The sequence below is a fragment of the Petromyzon marinus genome, unplaced genomic scaffold (assembly GCF_048934315.1).
Source record: "Petromyzon marinus isolate PM22_M1 ecotype Great Lakes invasive population unplaced genomic scaffold, UKy_Petmar_22M1.pri1.0 PM_Scaffold_104, whole genome shotgun sequence".
NCBI classification, from domain to species: domain Eukaryota; kingdom Metazoa; phylum Chordata; class Hyperoartia; order Petromyzontiformes; family Petromyzontidae; genus Petromyzon; species Petromyzon marinus.
This window is the reverse complement of record NW_027423063.1, coordinates 79,387-99,475: the sequence shown is the minus strand read 5'-3', so window position 1 is coordinate 99,475 and position 20,089 is coordinate 79,387. Positions and strand designations below refer to the sequence as shown.

At 41.3% G+C, this 20,089-nt stretch overlaps 1 protein-coding gene across 3 annotated transcripts in view; it reads right to left on the bottom strand.

Annotated features, from left to right (window-relative positions):
- Window positions 1-20,089, bottom strand: part of LOC116938280 (ribosomal protein S6 kinase beta-1) — a 76,145-nt gene that overhangs the window by 31,747 nt on the left and 24,309 nt on the right. For all 3 annotated transcript variants that reach the window (XM_076063360.1, XM_076063359.1, XM_076063361.1), the window contains exons 8-9: window positions 13,683-13,773; window positions 5,208-5,298 (exon numbers count right to left, since the gene is read on the bottom strand). In XM_076063360.1, coding sequence (XP_075919475.1) covers window positions 5,208-5,298; window positions 13,683-13,773 — 182 coding nt within the window. The remainder of the gene's footprint in view (window positions 1-5,207; window positions 5,299-13,682; window positions 13,774-20,089) is intronic.

Genomic DNA, 20,089 nt, shown 5'->3' with positions numbered 1-20,089 from the left:
ATAATGTAGTATAATGTGTAGTGTATAATGTGTAGTGTATAATGTAGTATAATGTGTAGTGTATAATGTGTAGTGTATAATGTAGTATAATGTAGTGTATAATGTAGTATAATGTAGTGTATAATGTAGTATAATGTGTAGTGTATAATGTAGTATAATGTGTAGTGTATAATGTAGTATAATGTGTAGTGTATAATGTAGTGTATAATGTGTAGTGTATAATGCAGTATAATGTGTAGTGTATAATGTAGTATAATGTGTAGTGTATCATGTAGTATAATGTGTAGTGTATAATGTAGTATAATGTGTAGTGTATAATGTAGTATAATGTGTAGTGTATAATGTAGTATAATGTAGTAGTGTATAATGTAGTATAATGTGTAGTGTATAATGTAGTATAATGTGTAGTGTATAATGTAGTATAATGTGTAGTGTATAATGTAGTAGTGTATAATGTAGTATAATGTGTAGTGTATAATGTAGTATAATGTGTAGTGTATAATGTAGTATAATGTGTAGTGTATAATGTAGTATAATGTGTAGTGTATAATGCAGTATAATGTGTAGTGTATAATGTAGTATAATGTAGTGTATAATGTAGTATAATGTGTATAATGTATAATGTGTAGTGTATAATGTAGTATAATGTGTAGTGTATAATGTAGTATAATGTGTAGTGTATAATGTAGTATAATGTGTAGTGTATAATGTAGTATAATGTGTAGTGTATAATGTAGTAGTGTATAATGTAGTAGTGTATAATGTAGTAGTGTATAATGTAGTGTATAATGTAGTATAATGTGTAGTGTATAATGTAGTATAATGTGTAGTGTATAATGTAGTATAATGTAGTAGTGTATAATGTAGTAGTGTATAATGTAGTATAATGTGTAGTGTATAATGTAGTATAATGTGTAGTGTATAATGTAGTATAATGTGTAGTGTATAATGTAGTATAATGTGTAGTGTATAATGTAGTATAATGTGTAGTGTATCATGTAGTATAATGTGTAGTGTATCATGTAGTATAATGTAGTAGTGTATAATGTAGTATAATGTGTAGTGTATAATGTAGTATAATGTAGTAGTGTATAATGTGTAGTGTATAATGTAGTATAATGTGTAGTGTATAATGTAGTGTATAATGTAGTATAATGTGTAGTGTATAATGTAGTATAATGTGTAGTGTATAATGTAGTATAATGTGTAGTGTATCATGTAGTATAATGTAGTAGTGTATAATGTAGTATAATGTGTAGTGTATAATGTAGTATAATGTGTAGTGTATAATGTGTAGTGTATAATGTAGTATAATGTAGTGTATAATGTAGTATAATGTAGTGTATAATGTAGTATAATGTGTAGTGTATAATGTGTAGTGTATAATGTAGTGTATAATGTAGTATAATGTGTAGTGTATAATGTAGTATAATGTGTAGTGTATAATGTAGTGTATAATGTGTAGTGTATAATGCAGTATAATATGTAGTGTATAATGTAGTATAATGTGTAGTGTATCATGTAGTATAATGTGTAGTGTATAATGTAGTATAATGTGTAGTGTATAATGTAGTATAATGTGTAGTGTATAATGTAGTATAATGTAGTAGTGTATAATGTAGTATAATGTGTAGTGTATAATGTAGTATAATGTGTAGTGTATAATGTAGTATAATGTGTAGTGTATAATGTAGTAGTGTATAATGTAGTATAATGTGTAGTGTATAATGTAGTATAATGTGTAGTGTATAATGTAGTATAATGTGTAGTGTATAATGTAGTATAATGTGTAGTGTATAATGTAGTATAATGTGTAGTGTATAATGTAGTATAATGTAGTATAATGTGTATAATGTATAATGTGTAGTGTATAATGTAGTATAATGTGTAGTGTATAATGTAGTATAATGTGTAGTGTATAATGTAGTATAATGTGTAGTGTATAATGTAGTATAATGTGTAGTGTATAATGTAGTATAATGTGTAGTGTATAATGTAGTAGTGTATAATGTAGTAGTGTATAATGTGTAGTGTATAATGTAGTATAATGTGTAGTGTATAATGTAGTATAATGTGTAGTGTATAATGTAGTATAATGTGTAGTGTATAATGTAGTATAATGTAGTAGTGTATAATGTAGTAGTGTATAATGTAGTATAATGTGTAGTGTATAATGTAGTATAATGTGTAGTGTATAATGTAGTATAATGTGTAGTGTATAATGTAGTATAATGTGTAGTGTATAATGTAGTATAATGTGTAGTGTATCATGTAGTATAATGTGTAGTGTATCATGTAGTATAATGTAGTATAATGTAGTAGTGTATAATGTAGTATAATGTGTAGTGTATAATGTAGTATAATGTAGTAGTGTATAATGTAGTATAATGTGTAGTGTATAATGTAGTGTATAATGTAGTATAATGTGTAGTGTATAATGTAGTATAATGTGTAGTGTATAATGTAGTATAATGTGTAGTGTATCATGTAGTATAATGTAGTATAATGTAGTAGTGTATAATGTAGTATAATGTGTAGTGTATAATGTAGTAGTGTATAATGTGTAGTGTATAATGTAGTATAATGTAGTAGTGTATAATGTAGTATAATGTAGTAGTGTATAATGTAGTATAATGTAGTAGTGTATAATGTAGTATAATGTGTAGTGTATAATGTAGTATAATGTGTAGTGTATAATGTAGTAGTGTATAATGTAGTATAATGTGTAGTGTATAATGTAGTGTATAATGTAGTATAATGTGTAGTGTATAATGTAGTAGTGTATAATGTAGTAGTGTATAATGTAGTATAATGTGTAGTGTATAATGTGTAGTGTATAATGTAGTATAATGTAGTAGTGTATAATGTAGTATAATGTGTAGTGTATAATGTAGTATAATGTGTAGTGTATAATGTAGTATAATGTGTAGTGTATAATGTAGTAGTGTATAATGTAGTGTATAATGTAGTATAATGTAGTGTATAATGTAGTATAATGTGTAGTGTATAATGTAGTATAATGTGTAGTGTATAATGTAGTATAATGTGTAGTGTATAATGTAGTATAATGTGTAGTGTATAATGTAGTATAATGTGTAGTGTATAATGTAGTAGTGTATAATGTAGTGTATAATGTAGTATAATGTAGTGTATAAAGTAGTATAATGTGTAGTGTATAATGTAGTATAATGTGTAGTGTATAATGTAGTATAATGTGTAGTGTATAATGTAGTATAATGTAGTAGTGTATAATGTAGTGTATAATGTAGTATAATGTGTAGTGTATAATGTAGTATAATGTGTAGTGTATAATGTAGTATAATGTGTAGTGTATCATGTAGTATAATGTAGTATAATGTAGTAGTGTATAATGTAGTATAATGTGTAGTGTATAATGTGTAGTGTATAATGTAGTATAATGTAGTAGTGTATAATGTAGTATAATGTAGTAGTGTATAATGTAGTATAATGTAGTAGTGTATAATGTAGTATAATGTGTAGTGTATAATGTAGTATAATGTGTAGTGTATAATGTAGTAGTGTATAATGTAGTATAATGTGTAGTGTATAATGTAGTGTATAATGTAGTATAATGTGTAGTGTATAATGTAGTAGTGTATAATGTAGTAGTGTATAATGTAGTATAATGTGTAGTGTATAATGTGTAGTGTATAATGTAGTATAATGTAGTAGTGTATAATGTAGTATAATGTGTAGTGTATAATGTAGTATAATGTGTAGTGTATAATGTAGTATAATGTGTAGTGTATAATGTAGTAGTGTATAATGTAGTGTATAATGTAGTATAATGTAGTGTATAATGTAGTATAATGTGTAGTGTATAATGTAGTATAATGTGTAGTGTATAATGTAGTATAATGTGTAGTGTATAATGTAGTATAATGTGTAGTGTATAATGTAGTATAATGTGTAGTGTATAATGTAGTAGTGTATAATGTAGTGTATAATGTAGTATAATGTAGTGTATAAAGTAGTATAATGTGTAGTGTATAATGTAGTATAATGTGTAGTGTATAATGTAGTATAATGTGTAGTGTATAATGTAGTATAATGTAGTAGTGTATTATGTAGTATAATGTAGTAGTGTATAATGTAGTAGTGTATAATGTAGTAGTGTATAGTAGTATAATGTGTAGTGTATAATGTAGTAGTGTATAATGTAGTATAATGTGTAGTGTATAATGTGTAGTGTATAATGTGTAGTGTATAATGTAGTATAATGTGTAGTGTATAATGTAGTATAATGTGTAGTGTATAATGTAGTATAATGTGTAGTGTATAATGTAGTATAATGTGTAGTGTATAATGTAGTATAATGTGTAGTGTATAATGTAGTATAATGTGTAGTGTATAATGTAGTATAATGTGTAGTGTATAATGTAGTATAATGTGTAGTGTATAATGTGTAGTGTATAATGTAGTATAATGTGTAGTGTATAATGTGTAGTGTATAATGTAGTATAATGTGTAGTGTATAATGTAGTATAATGTGTAGTGTATAATGTAGTATAATGTGTAGTGTATAATGTGTAGTGTATAATGTAGTATAATGTGTAGTGTATAATGTAGTATAATGTAGTAGTGTATAATGTAGTATAATGTGTAGTGTATAATGTAGTATAATGTGTAGTGTATAATGTAGTATAATGTGTAGTGTATAATGTAGTATAATGTGTAGTGTATAATGTGTAGTGTATAATGTAGTATAATGTGTAGTGTATAATGTAGTATAATGTGTAGTGTATAATGTAGTATAATGTGTAGTGTATAATGTAGTATAATGTAGTAGTGTATAATGTAGTATAATGTGTAGTGTATAATGTAGTATAATGTGTAGTGTATAATGTAGTATAATGTGTAGTGTATAATGTAGTATAATGTGTAGTGTATAATGTAGTATAATGTGTAGTGTATAATGTATGTGTAGTGTATAATGTAGTAGTGTATAATGTAGTATAATGTGTAGTGTATAATGTAGTATAATGTGTAGTGTATAATGTAGTATAATGTAGTAGTGTATAATGTAGTAGTGTATAATGTGTAGTGTATAATGTAGTAGTGTATAATGTAGTAGTGTATAATGTAGTAGTGTATAATGTGTAGTGTATAATGTAGTATAATGTGTAGTGTATAATGTAGTATAATGTGTAGTGTATAATGTAGTATAATGTGTAGTGTAGTCTCACCGCGCCTGTCAGCATGTCGTACATCAGAGCCCCAAGGCTCCACCAGTCGACAGATCGATTGTGACCACTCCTCCTCAATATCTCCGGTGCCCTGGGGGGTGACACACAGGGTGACTCAGAGGGTGACTCACAGGGTGACTCACACAGTGACTCACACAGTGACTCACAGTGACACACAGAGTGACACACACACAGTGACACACACACAGTGACACACACAGGGTGACACACACGGTGACTCACAGGGTGACACACACAGAGTGACTCACACAGTGTGACTCACACAGGGTGACTCACACAGAGTGATTGTGACCACTCCTCCTCAATATCTCCGGTGCCCTGGGAGTGACACACACAGGGTGACTCAGAGGGTGACTCACACAGGGTGACTCACAGGGTGACTCACAGGGTGACTCACAGGGTGACTCACACAGTGACACAGTGACACACACAGTGACACACACAGTGACACACTCACAGGGTGACACACACACAGAGTGACACACACACACAGAGTGATTGTGACCACTCCTCAATATCTCCGGTGCCCTGGGAGTGACTCACAGGGTGACTCACAGGGTGACTCACAGGGTGACTCACAGGGTGACTCACACAGAGTGACACACACAGTGACACACACAGTATGACACACACAGGGTGACACACAGGGTGAATCACAGGGTGACTCACAGGGTGACACACACAGGGTGACTCACACACACAGAGTGATTGTGACCACTCCTCCTCAATATCTCCGGTGCCCTGGGAGTGACACACAGGGTGACTCACAGGGTGACTCACAGGGTGACTCACAGGGTGACTCACACAGGGTGACACACACAGAGTGACTCACACAGTGACACAACAACAACAACAACCGCCATTCGCCACTAAGTGGCGGTGATGTCACCACGACGCTTGTGCCAGGCTATGTGCACCCTGAGGCCACGTGAAGTGTCGAACGCCCGCTGGCAGGAGGTCACGGGGCAGACCCAGGTGCCACGGGTCGACTGACTGAGATGACTGGCTGATGCACCACCTGTGTCCCCTACTGTGCCAACCTGCTGTGCTTTAGCCACCCGGCGCTCCGCTCGTTGTTGTGAGCGTCGCTCCTCCGCCCTCCGTTGTTGTTGGAGGGCGACTGCCTCCAACTGCCCAGTAGCATCCTTCACGAGCCTCCTCCACAGAGGCCGATCTTGACACCGCTGGTACCAGTCATCGGCAAGTCCACTCAGCTCCACGTCCTCCTGTACCACATCACTCCATCTCTTCTCTAGCCCGTGCCGCGCCCGCTTAGCCCCCTCAATCCGGCCAAACAAAAGCTGTTTCGGCATGCGGTGGCTGGGCATGCGGGCTACATGACCCAGCCATCGCAGCCTTGCCTGCCGGAGGAGCTCACCGATGGGACCCTGCCCAGATCTTTCAAGGATTTGTGAGCTCCTCACACAATCCAGTCTGGTTAAACCCAGGATGGATCGTAGGCAGGCCAGCCTAAATGTTTCTAACCGGCGAAGATGTTCCATTAGGGGGGTCCACGTTTCGCAAGCGTAGAGAAGGGAGGGAATGACCGTGGCCGAGAAGACCTGAAGCTTAGTGTGGAGCGACAGACCAGGTAGCTTCCACACAGCGTTACGCAACCGATGAAAAGATATTGCCGCTCGACTGATTCGGAGTGAGACCTCTGCTGTTAAACTGGAGCCGGTCATAAGCACACTGCCCAGGTATGGGAAACTCTCCACTCTCTCCACAACTGCCCCATCACCGATTGGGAGTTGTGGGGGTGGAGTGTCCGATGGTACAAAATACCCAGGCAGGTGCTTAGTTTTGGTGGGGCTGATGGTAAGGCCCCACCTCTTAGTGGCACGCTCCAGTCTCAGCAGCAGCGTCTCCAACTCCTCCTCTGACTGAGCAGCTATTACCAAATCATCAGCATACATAACGTGGTTGAGCAATAGGGAGCCATCCCTTGACCGCACCCGGGCATCGATTAGCCTCCCATTATATCTGTACCATATGGAGATTCCCCCGGTACAGCTATTGAAGGCTTCACGAACTACGTGGTCAAAATAGATGTTAAATAATGTGGGAGCCAGAGGACATCCCTGTCGCACCCCAAGGTGTACAGGGAATGGCTCTGACTCCCGGCCACGTAGTTTTACCCGGGCCCGCTCACCATCATGAAGGTCCTTAATGATCGTGAGCAGAGGGTCAGGTACTCCAAAAGCACGAAGAACGACCCAGAGCCCAGGCCTACTGATGGTATCATAGGCCTTGACCAGGTCAATAAAGCAGAGATGTAGGTCTTGTGGGAATTCCCTACACCTCTGCTGTAGCAGACGGACAGAAAATATGGCATCTGTGCAGGACCGCCCTTTCCTGAAACCGCATTGGGGCTCCGCAAGCCTCTCAGCGTGCCTGGAAAGGCGATGCTGAATAATCCTTGCCAGGACCTTTCCCGGCACACTGAGGAGTGAGATGCCCCTGTAGTTGTTACAGTCTGTGCGGTCCCCCTTCTTAAAAAGGGGGACCCTTCTTAAAAAGGGGGACCACCAGGGCATCCTTCCAATCCTGCGGAACCCGTCCAGTGGTCCAGACTGTTGTTATGATGTCATATAGGGCAGTCTGTGCACAAACGCCACCCTCCCTCAGCATTTTGCTTGGGAGATCATCTCTGCCCGCTGCCTTTCCTGGTCTCAGACTCCGGATCGCCTTCAATACTTCCTCAGCAGATGGCACCTCAGCCAGCCACTATTTGAGGCACCGCAGCCTCAGCAGGGTCATCCTCACTTTGTGCCACGATGTTTTCCTGGCTGGGTGATTTTCCCTCCCCCAGGACCTCACAGAAATGCTCAGCAAATCTGCGAACCTGTTCCTGGGGGTCGGAGATTGGATCACCGTTTTTTCCCCTAATGATGGTAATAGGTGTGGCGCTGCAGGTTACTTTTTTGATGGAGTTAAATAGAGATTTGTGATCACGGGCCACTGAGGCAGACTCCATCTCCTCAGCAACCCGCGACCACCACCCATCCTTGCAGCGCCTCACGGCTCTCCGAACCTCCGAGCGAAGGCTGCGGTAAGCCTCCTCATTCTCTGACGTGGGATTCTGTAGCCGATGACAGTGGGCCTGTCGCTTTTTCTCAACCATCCTGAACACCTCCTCTGTCAGCCAGGGTCTCTGGGGAGGTCTGGACCGCGTACCCAAAGCAGCCATTGCAGCTGCATGAGTCAGTCCTAAACCTCGTCCATTTACCCTCGACATCAGGAGGAGTCGGGGACGATGCGAATCCCAGCCGCAAGCGATGATGAAATTCTCGCTTGCAACTTTCATCAGATAACTGAGACCAGGCCACTTTATGTTGGAATGGGGTCCTGGGTGTACACCCACCACCGGAGTGGAAGAATGGCAGGCGCATCTTACAGATGACTAGTCGATGGTCAGAGGGCAGATCAGCTCCACGGTAGGTCCTGGTGTCAAGGACATGGGCTCGCATTCGCTGGTCCGTCACTATGTAGTCCAGCAGATGTTCTTGCTTGGACCCGGCATGCATCCATGATGTTGTGTGGATGCGCCGATGCCGGAACAGCGTGTTGGTAATTACAAGCCCATGGGCTGCACAAAAATCTAGCAGCCTCCTACCGTTGTTACTGAGCTGATCTGGCCCATGCCCTCCAATCACTCCAGACCAGGTGCCAGTATCATGACCAACTCGGGCATTGAAGTCACCCAACATGATGACTCTATCCCGAGAGGCCACTTTAGCCAGAACCTGTGACAGGAGGTCATAGAAGGCATCTGACTCATCGGCTTTGCCTGCATCCCTCCACGGATGTTCATCTTCGGTGGGGGCATAAGTAACCACGACCACCATTCCTCGCCTCCGGTTGATGGGTGACTCACACAGAGTGACTCACACAGAGCGACACACACACAGTGACACACACAGAGTGACACACACAGTGACACACACAGAGTGACACACACAGAGTGACTCACACAGGGTGACACACACAGGGTGACACACACACAGGGTGACACACACAGGGTGACACACACAGAGTGACTCACACAGTGACACACACAGAGTGACACACACAGAGTGACTCACACAGGGTGACACACACAGGGTGACACACACACAGAGTGACACACACAGTGACACACACACAGTGACACACACAGTGACACACAAAGAGTGACTCACACAGAGTGACACACACAGGGTGACACACACACAGAGTGACACACACAGAGTGACACACACAGTGACACACAGGGTGACACACACAGTGTTACACACACAGAGTGACCCACACAGTGACACACACACAGGGTGACACACACACAGAGTGACACACACAGAGTGACACACACACAGAGTGACACACACAGAGTGACACACAGGGTGACACACACAGGGTGACACACACAGTGTGACACACACAGGGTGACACACACACAGTGACACACACAGAGTGACACACACAGAGTGACACACAGGGTCACACACACACAGAGTGACACACACAGAGTGACACACACACAGAGTGACACACACAGAGTGACACACACAGTGACTCACACAGGGTGACTCACACAGGGTGACTCACACAGTGACACACACAGTGACACACACAGAGTGACTCACACAGCATGACACACAGGGTGACACACACAGAGTGACTCACACAGGGTGACTCACAGTGACACACACAGAGTGACTCACACAGTCACACACACAGGGTGACACACACAGGGTGACTCACACAGGGTGACACACACAGTGACACACACAGAGTGACTCACACAGTGACTCACACAGTGACTCTCACAGGGTGACACTCACACAGTGACACACACAGAGTGACTCACACAGGGTGACTCACACAGTGACACACACAGGGTGACTCACACAGGGTGACTCACACAGGGTGACACACACAGAGTGACTCACAGGGTGACTCACACAGAGTGACACACACACAGTGACACACACAGTGACACACACAGGGTGACTCACACAGGGTGACTCACACAGTGACACACACAGTGACACACACAGGGTGACACACACAGAGTGACATACACAGGGTGACACACACACAGAGTGACACACACAGAGTGACTCACACAGAGTGACACACACAGGGTGACTCACACAGGGTGACTCACACAGTGACACACACAGGGTGACTCACACAGTGACTCACACAGAGTGACACACACAGAGTGACTCACAGGGTGACTCACACAGAGTGACACACACAGGGTGACTCACACAGGGTGACACACACACACAGTGACACACACAGGGTGACTCACACAGAGTGACACACACAGTGACACACACACAGGGTGACTCACACAGGGTGACTCACACAGTGACTCACACAGAGTGACACACAGAGTGACACTCACACAGTGACACACACAGAGTGACTCACACAGTGACTCACACAGAGTGACTCACAGGGTGACACTCACACAGTGACACACACAGAGTGACTCACACAGTGACTCACACAGTGACTCACACAGGGTGACTCACAGGGTGACACTCACACAGTGACACACACAGAGTGACTCACAGGGTGACTCACACAGAGTGACTCACACAGAGTGACTCACACACAGGGACACACACAGGGTGACTCACACAGGGTGACACACACAGAGTGACTCACAGGGTGACTCACAGGGTGACTCACACAGAGTGACACACACAGAGTGACACACACAGAGTGACACACAGAGTGACTCACAGGGTGACTCACACAGAGTGACACACACAGGGTGACTCACACAGTGACTCACACAGTGACACACACAGAGTGACTCACACAGTGACACACACAGAGTGACACACAGGGTGACTCACAGGGTGACTCACACAGAGTGACACACACAGAGTGACACACACAGAGTGACACACAGAGTGACTCACAGGGTGACTCACACAGGGTGACACACACAGGGTGACACACACAGTGACACACACAGGGTGACACACACAGGGTGACTCACACAGTGACTCACACAGTGACACACACAGGGTGACACACACAGTGACACACACACACACACAGTGACACACACAGGGTGACACACACACAGTGACACACACAGGGTGACACACACAGAGTGACACACACAGGGTGACACACACAGAGTGACTCACAGGGTGACTCACACAGAGTGACTCACACAGTGACACACACAGAGTGACTCACAGGGTGACTCACACAGAGTGACACACACAGAGTGACTCACACAGAGTGACACACAGAGTGACACACACAGAGTGACACACACAGAGTGACACATAGAGTGACACACACAGAGTGACACACACAGAGTGACACACACAGGGTGACTCACACAGGGTGACACACACAGTGACACACACAGGGTGACACACACAGAGTGACTCACACAGGGTGACACACACAGAGTGACTCACAGGGTGACACACACAGAGTGGCACACACAGAGTGACACACACAGAGTGGCACACACAGAGTGACACACACAGAGTGACACACACAGGGTGACTCACACAGAGTGACACACACACAGTGACACACACAGAGTGACTCACACAGAGTGACACACACGGTGACACACACACAGAGTGACACACACAGTGACACACAGGGTGACACAGACGGTGTTACACACACAGAGTGACCCACACAGTGACACACACACAGGGTGACACACACACAGAGTGACACACACAGAGTGACACACACACAGAGTGACACACAGGGTGACACACACAGAGTGACACACACAGAGTGACACACAGAGTGACTCACACAGGGTGACACACACAGAGTGACTCACACAGTGACACACACAGTGACACACACAGAGTGACACACACAGAGTGACACACACACAGAGTGACACACAGGGTGACACACACAGAGTGACACACACAGAGTGACACACAGAGTGACTCACACAGAGTGACACACACAGAGTGACTCACACAGGGTGACTCACACAGTGACACACACAGAGTGACACACACAGAGTGACACACACACAGAGTGACACACACACAGGGTGACACACACAGAGTGACTCACACAGGGTGACACACACAGGGTGACTCACACAGGGTGACACACACAGGGTGACACACACACAGAGTGACACACACAGGGTGACACACAGGGTGACACACACAGTGACACACACACAGGGTGACTCACACAGGGTGACTCACACAGGGTGTCTCACACAGAGTGACACACACAGGGTGACTCACACAGGGTGACACACACACGGTGACACACACACAGGGTGACTCACACAGGGTGACTCACACAGAGCGACACACACACAGTGACACACACAGAGTGACACACACAGTGACACACAAAGAGTGACACACACAGAGTGACTCACACAGAGTGACACACACAGAGTGACACACACAGGGAGACACACACAGGGTGACTCACACAGGGTGACTCACACAGGGTGACTCACACAGTGACACACACAGTGACACACACACAGGGTGACTCACACAGGGTGACTCACACAGGGTGACTCACACAGGGTGACACACACAGTGACACACACAGGGTGACACACACAGTGACACACACAGTGACACACACACAGGGTGACTCACACACAGTGACACACACAGTGACACACACACAGTGACACACACAGAGGGGGTGGGTGGCCAGCACCACGCCCGACCGCCTTTGTCTCTCTAGTGGCAATGTTTACACACCACCGCTACACCAGGTACTCATTTGAGCCTGAGTCGACCTAGGGGCGGCCCAGGACCGGTTCAGATAATCGTCACTGGTGTTGGCTGTGAGCGGGAATCGAACCCGGGTCGCCAGGTTCATAGCGCAGCGTAGCGCTAACCACTACACTATCGCTCCCCACATACACACAGTGTACACACTTTCACACGTACACACACACGTAGACACACACGTACACACACACACGTACACACACACACACGTACACACGTACACACACACACGTACACACACACACACGTACACACACACACGTACACACACACACAGACATACACACACGTAGACACACACACACGTACACACACACGCACGTACACACACACGCACGTACGCACGTACACACACACGCACACACACACGTACACACGCACACGCACACACACACGTACACACACACACGTACACGTACACACGTACACACGTACACACACACACGTACACACACACACGTACACACACACACCTACACACACACACGTACACACACGCACGTACACACACACACACACACGTACACACACACACCTACACACGTACACACACATGTACACACACGCACGTACACACACACACACGTACACACACACGTACACACACACACGTACACGTACACACGTACACACACACACACACACACGTACACACACACACATGTACACACACACACGTGCCACTCACATGTACTCGATGGTGCCGCAGAACGTGTGTGTCATGGCTCCCTCATGTATGGATTCCTTGCAGAGGCCAAAGTCCGTCAGCTTGATGTGGCCTGCACACACAGAGAGAGACAAAGAGGTTACCCGGCATTAATAAACTCTCTCGCTACAACTAAACTCACCTTCACATCGCTACAACTAAACTAGTAGTTACATTGTTACAACTAAACTAGTAGTTACATTGTTACAACTAAACTAGTAGTTACATTGTTACAACTAAACTAGTAGTTACATTGTTACAACTAAACTAGTAGTTACATTGTTACAACTAAACTAGTAGTTACATTGTTACAACTAAACTAGTAGTTACATTGTTACAACTAAACTAGTAGTTACATTGTTACAACTAAACTAGTAGTTACATTGTTACAACTAAACTAATAGTTACATTGTTACAACTAAACTAGTAGTTACATTGTTACAACTAAACTAGTAGTTACATTGTTACAACTAAACTAGTAGTTACATTGTTACAACTAAACTAATAGTTACATTGTTACAACTAAACTAATAGTAGTTACATTGTTACAACTAAACTAATAGTTACATTGTTACAACTAAACTAATATTAGTTACATTGTTACAACTAAACTAATAGTTACATTGTTACAACTACACTAGTAGTTACATTGTTACAACTAAACTAGTAGTTACATTGTTACAACTAAACTAGTAGTTACATTGTTACAACTAAACTAGTAGTTACATTGTTACAACTAAACTAGTAGTTACATTGTTACAACTAAACTAGTAGTTACATTGTTACAACTAAACAGGTAGTTACATTGTTACAACTAAACTAATAGTTACATTGTTACAACTAAACTAATAGTAGTTACATTGTTACAACTAAACTAGTAGTTACATTGTTACAACTAAACTAATAGTTACATTGTTACAACTAAACTAATAGTTACATTGTTACAACTAAACTAATAGTTACATTGTTACAACTAAACTAGTAGTTACATTGTTACAACTAAACTAGTAGTTACATTGTTACAACTAAACTAGTAGTTACATTGTTACAACTAAACTAATAGTTACATTGTTACAACTAAACTAGTAGTTACATTGCTACAACTAAACTAGTAGTTACATTGTTACAACTACACTAGTAGTTACATTGTTACAACTAAACTAGTAGTTACATTGTCACAACTAAACTAGTAGTTACATTGTTACAACTAAACTAGTAGTTACATTGTTACAACTAAACTAGTAGTTACATTGTTACAACTAAACTAGTAGTTACATTGTTACAACTAAACTATTAGTAGTTACATTGTTACAACTAAACTAGTAGTTACATTGTTACAACTAAACTAATAGTTACATTGTTACAACTAAACTAATAGTTACATTGTTACAACTAAACTAGTAGTTACATTGTTACAACTAAACTAGTAGTTACATTGTTACAACTAAACTAGTAGTTACATTGTTACAACTAAACTATTAGTTACATTGTTACAACTAAACTAGTAGTTACATTGTTACAACTAAACTAGTAGTTACATTGTTACAACTAAACTAGTAGTTACATTGTTACAACTAAACTAATAGTTACATTGTTACAACTAAACTAATAGTTACATTGTTACAACTAAACTAGTAGTTACATTGTTACAACTAAACTAGTAGTTACATTGTTACAACTAAACTAGTAGTTACATTGTTACAACTAAACTATTAGTAGTTACATTGTTACAACTAAACTAGTAGTTACATTGTTACAACTAAACTAATAGTTACATTGTTACAACTAAACTAATAGTTACATTGTTACAACTAAACTAGTAGTTACATTGTTACAACTAAACTAGTAGTTACATTATATTCTTAGTTTTTTCGGTAAAGTCACGTTGAAGAGAAACAACAAAATATATATAAAACAATAAAAAATTCTCACGACGTTTCGACCATAACTCAAACGGTCATCATCAGGTGTGTCGGTTTGCATAAATTTATTTTGAAAACGCCATATTTATTTATATATATCTATAAAAAATAACGTTTGCGTCACGCGCAACGATTGGCAGTTTGCCCAGGACTAGTCCATCTATTTTTTGAAAAGAGGAGGGGGGAGACGAAATTTGTTTTTATGTATGCTGTCTGAAAGGCACTGTAAGCGTGAACAATCAATCAAGAACTGAAATGATTTATCAAATCTTTCCAATGATTGCTAAGATAGAATCTATCTTCTCGGTTGAAATTGTCTCTGTGCTTGTATATGTGGATAGCCTCATGAACGAATCTCTCATGGAAGCCAGATGGCTTACAAAGAACCTCCGTCTTGGAAAAGTCAATGGCATGTGAGCCTACTGAATTAGAACAATGATCTGCTACGGCCGAGGTGTTGGTCCTACCGTGTTTAAGGTCTGCTTTATGTTCACGAATGCGGTCCGAGATATGGCGTTTGGTTTCTCCAATGTAACTACTACCACAGAGGCAACTTAGTTTGTAGACACCAGGGTATTGTATGTCCGGAATCACATCTTTTACAGACGGAACCAGATCACGGATTTTATGTAATGTGTTGAAACGGACCTGGATCTTGTGTTTATTCAAGATTTTGGAGATCTTTTTTGTGATCCCAGCAATGTAGGGTAAAGTGATGGTTTTGAAAGGCTCCTCAAGAGGGTTCTTCTTCATGGTTTGAGTGATAGCTTTGCGGATTGTATAGTCGGAGTAACCATTAGCCCTAAGAGCTTGGTGTACGTGCTTGAGTTCACTGCTTATGTGTTCCTGGTCGGATATGCATTGGGCTCTATGATACAGAGTCTTGATGAGAGAATTCTTCTGTGATGGATGGTGGTGGGAATCCGGTTTCAGATAAGCATCCGTATGGGTAGCTTTCCTGTAGACAGAGTGGCTCATTGAACCATCAGGTCTCTTTTTAATTAGGACATCCAAAAAAGGTATCTTGCCATCTATTTCGACTTCCATGGTAAATCTGATGGCTGGGTGTATGGAATTGATGTGGTCGAAGAATTGGTCTAGAGCAGGCCGGCCATGTGGCCAGATGACAAAAGTGTCATCCACGTACCTCTTCCATAAGGTTGGGCGCAGAGTGGCAGTCTGGATGGCGTCAGTCTCAAATTTCTCCATGAAAATGTTAGCTATAACTGGAGAAAGGGGGGAGCCCATTGGGGTGCCCTCAGTTTGTTTGTAGAAAGTTCCATTCCAAGTGAAGTATGTATTGGTTAAACAGTGTCTCACCAGGGGGGGTACCTCAGTGTTTAGTCCTTGATGAACCAAGTCTTCAATGATTGCAATGGTGTCAGGTACAGGAACCTTGGTGAATAAGGAAACTACATCAAAACTGACAAGCAGGTCGTCTGGGGACAGGGAAATACCCTTGATTGTTGATACCAGGTGAGTAGAATTTTGTACCGCAGAGGTGGTCTTTCCAGTGAAAGGACGCAGGATTTCAGACAAAAAACGAGCTAGTTTGTAGGTGGGGGAGCTGATAGTAGAGACTATGGGACGAAGAGGTGTATCAACTTTATGTATTTTTGGTAAGCCGTATAATCTTGGTGGCCTGGCAGCAGAAGGTTTCAACGAAAACTGTTTAGATTGATCAATTAATGCGGTTGAATCAGAAATTATTTTGTTGGTTTGTGTGACGAGGCTGTTGGTGGGATCTCTTTTTATTTTTGTATAACTACCATCGTCGAGTAATTCTTTAATTTTGTTGTTGTATTCTATTTTATCCATGATAACAGTAGCATTGCCTTTGTCAGCTGAGAGAACTACAATATCATTCATCTTTTTTAATTTATATAATTCAAAACGCTCATCTTTGCTGAGGTTGCTAGCTGGCATCTTAGCGTTTTTGAGGGTTGCAGCGATTTCAGATCTTGCTACGTCTGCAGCGATGTGACCCAGGCCCCTGAGAGCAACGTCTACTTGGGCAATTATATCATTAACTGGTATGTGTTTAGGTGTGACTGCAAAGTTTAGACCTTTAGCTAAAACGGATTTCAGACCATCGGAAATAGAACTGTTACTGCGATTAATTACGACTTTATTAACGTCTAACTTTTTGGTGTGTGGGTCCGGTCTTTTGTTGAAGAGGAGGTTAAATTTGGAAATCAGGTTTTCCTTACATTTGGTCGACATAGTAGCAGCTGAAGAGGCAGTCATATTGTCTACATGTTCCCAATCCGATGTGGACATTATTGCCGTCAATGATAAGTGTGATTTGTAGAGTGTCTTGTCTAACTGATCTAGTTCTGTGCGTATAAGTCTGATTTTTTCTGAGATAAGAGCTAAGCTAGTTTTGAAAAGAATTCGTTTCGCATTAGAAGAAGTTACAGTAGCAGAGGTGAGTGTAAATGCGATTGGTATTACCCCAGAGTCGCGGCATCTCTTCAGGAAGGTGAGAGACTCGATCAGCTGAGCTTTCTTATCCCGGAGTTTGTTGAAAGATCTTAAAGTTATGTGAAAACCCTCCCCGTAGAGGCGATTAAATTTTGATTTAAAGCTTTCGTGACTGCAGTAATTCATATTCTTAGTTTTTTCGGTAAAGTCACGTTGAAGAGAAACAACAAAATAACAAAATATATATAAAACAATAAAAAATTCTCACGACGTTTCGACCATAACTCAAACGGTCATCATCAGGTGTGTCGGTTTGCATAAATTTATTTTGAAAACGGCATATTTATTTATATATATAAAAATAACGTTTGCGTCACGCGCAACGATGGCAGTTTGCCAGGACTAGTCCATCTATTTTTTGAAAAGAGGAGGGGGGAGACGAAATTTGTTTTTATGTATGCTGTCTGAAAGGCACTGTAAGCGTGAACAATCAATCAAGAACTGAAATGATTTATCAAATCTTTCCAATGATTGCTAAGATAGAATCCATCTTCTCGGTTGAAATTGTCTCTGTGTTTGTATATGTGGATAGCCTCATGAACGAATCTCTCATGGAAGCCAGATGGCTTACAAAGAACCTCCGTCTTGGAAAAGTCAATGGCATGTGAGCCTACTGAATTAGAACAATGATCTGCTACGGCCGAGGTGTTGGTCCTACCGTGTTTAAGGTCTGCTTTATGTTCACGAATGCGGTCCGAGATATGGCGTTTGGTTTCTCCAATGTAACTACTACCACAGAGGCAACTTAGTTTGTAGACACCAGGGTATTGTATGTCCGGAATCACATCTTTTACAGACGGAACCAGATCACGGATTTTATGTAATGTGTTGAAACGGACCTGGATCTTGTGTTTATTCAAGATTTTGGAGATCTTTTTTGTGATCCCAGCAATGTAGGGTAAAGTGATGGTTTTGAAAGGCTCCTCAAGAGGGTTCTTCTTCATGGTTTGAGTGATAGCTTTGCGGATTGTATAGTCGGAGTAACCATTAGCCCTAAGAGCTTGGTGTACGTGCTTGAGTTCACTGCTTATGTGTTCCTGGTCGGATATGCATTGGGCTCTATGATACAGAGTCTTGATGAGAGAATTCTTCTGTGATGGATGGTGGTGGGAATCCGGTTTCAGATAAGCATCCGTATGGGTAGCTTTCCTGTAGACAGAGTGGCTCATTGAACCATCAGGTCTCTTTTTAATTAGGACATCCAAAAAAGGTATCTTGCCATCTATTTCGACTTCCATGGTAAATCTGATGGCTGGGTGTATGGAATTGATGTGGTCGAAGAATTGGTCTAGAGCAGGCCGGCCATGTGGCCAGATGACAAAAGTGTCATCCACGTACCTCTTCCATAAGGTTGGGCGCAGAGTGGCAGTCTGGATGGCGTCAGTCTCAAATTTCTCCATGAAAATGTTAGCTATAACTGGAGAAAGGGGGGAGCCCATTGGGGTGCCCTCAGTTTGTTTGTAGAAAGTTCCATTCCAAGTGAAGTATGTATTGGTTAAACAGTGTCTCACCAGGGGGGGTACCTCAGTGTTTAGTCCTTGATGAACCAAGTCTTCAATGATTGCAATGGTGTCAGGTACAGGAACCTTGGTGAATAAGGAAACTACATCAAAACTGACAAGCAGGTCGTCTGGGGACAGGGAAATACCCTTGATTGTTGATACCAGGTGAGTAGAATTTTGTACCGCAGAGGTGGTCTTTCCAGTGAAAGGACGCAGGATTTCAGACAAAAAACGAGCTAGTTTGTAGGTGGGGGAGCTGATAGTAGAGACTATGGGACGAAGAGGTGTATCAACTTTATGTATTTTTGGTAAGCCGTATAATCTTGGTGGCCTGGCAGCAGAAGGTTTCAACGAAAACTGTTTAGATTGATCAATTAATGCGGTTGAATCAGAAATTATTTTGTTGGTTTGTGTGACGAGGCTGTTGGTGGGATCTCTTTTTATTTTTGTATAACTACCATCGTCGAGTAATTCTTTAATT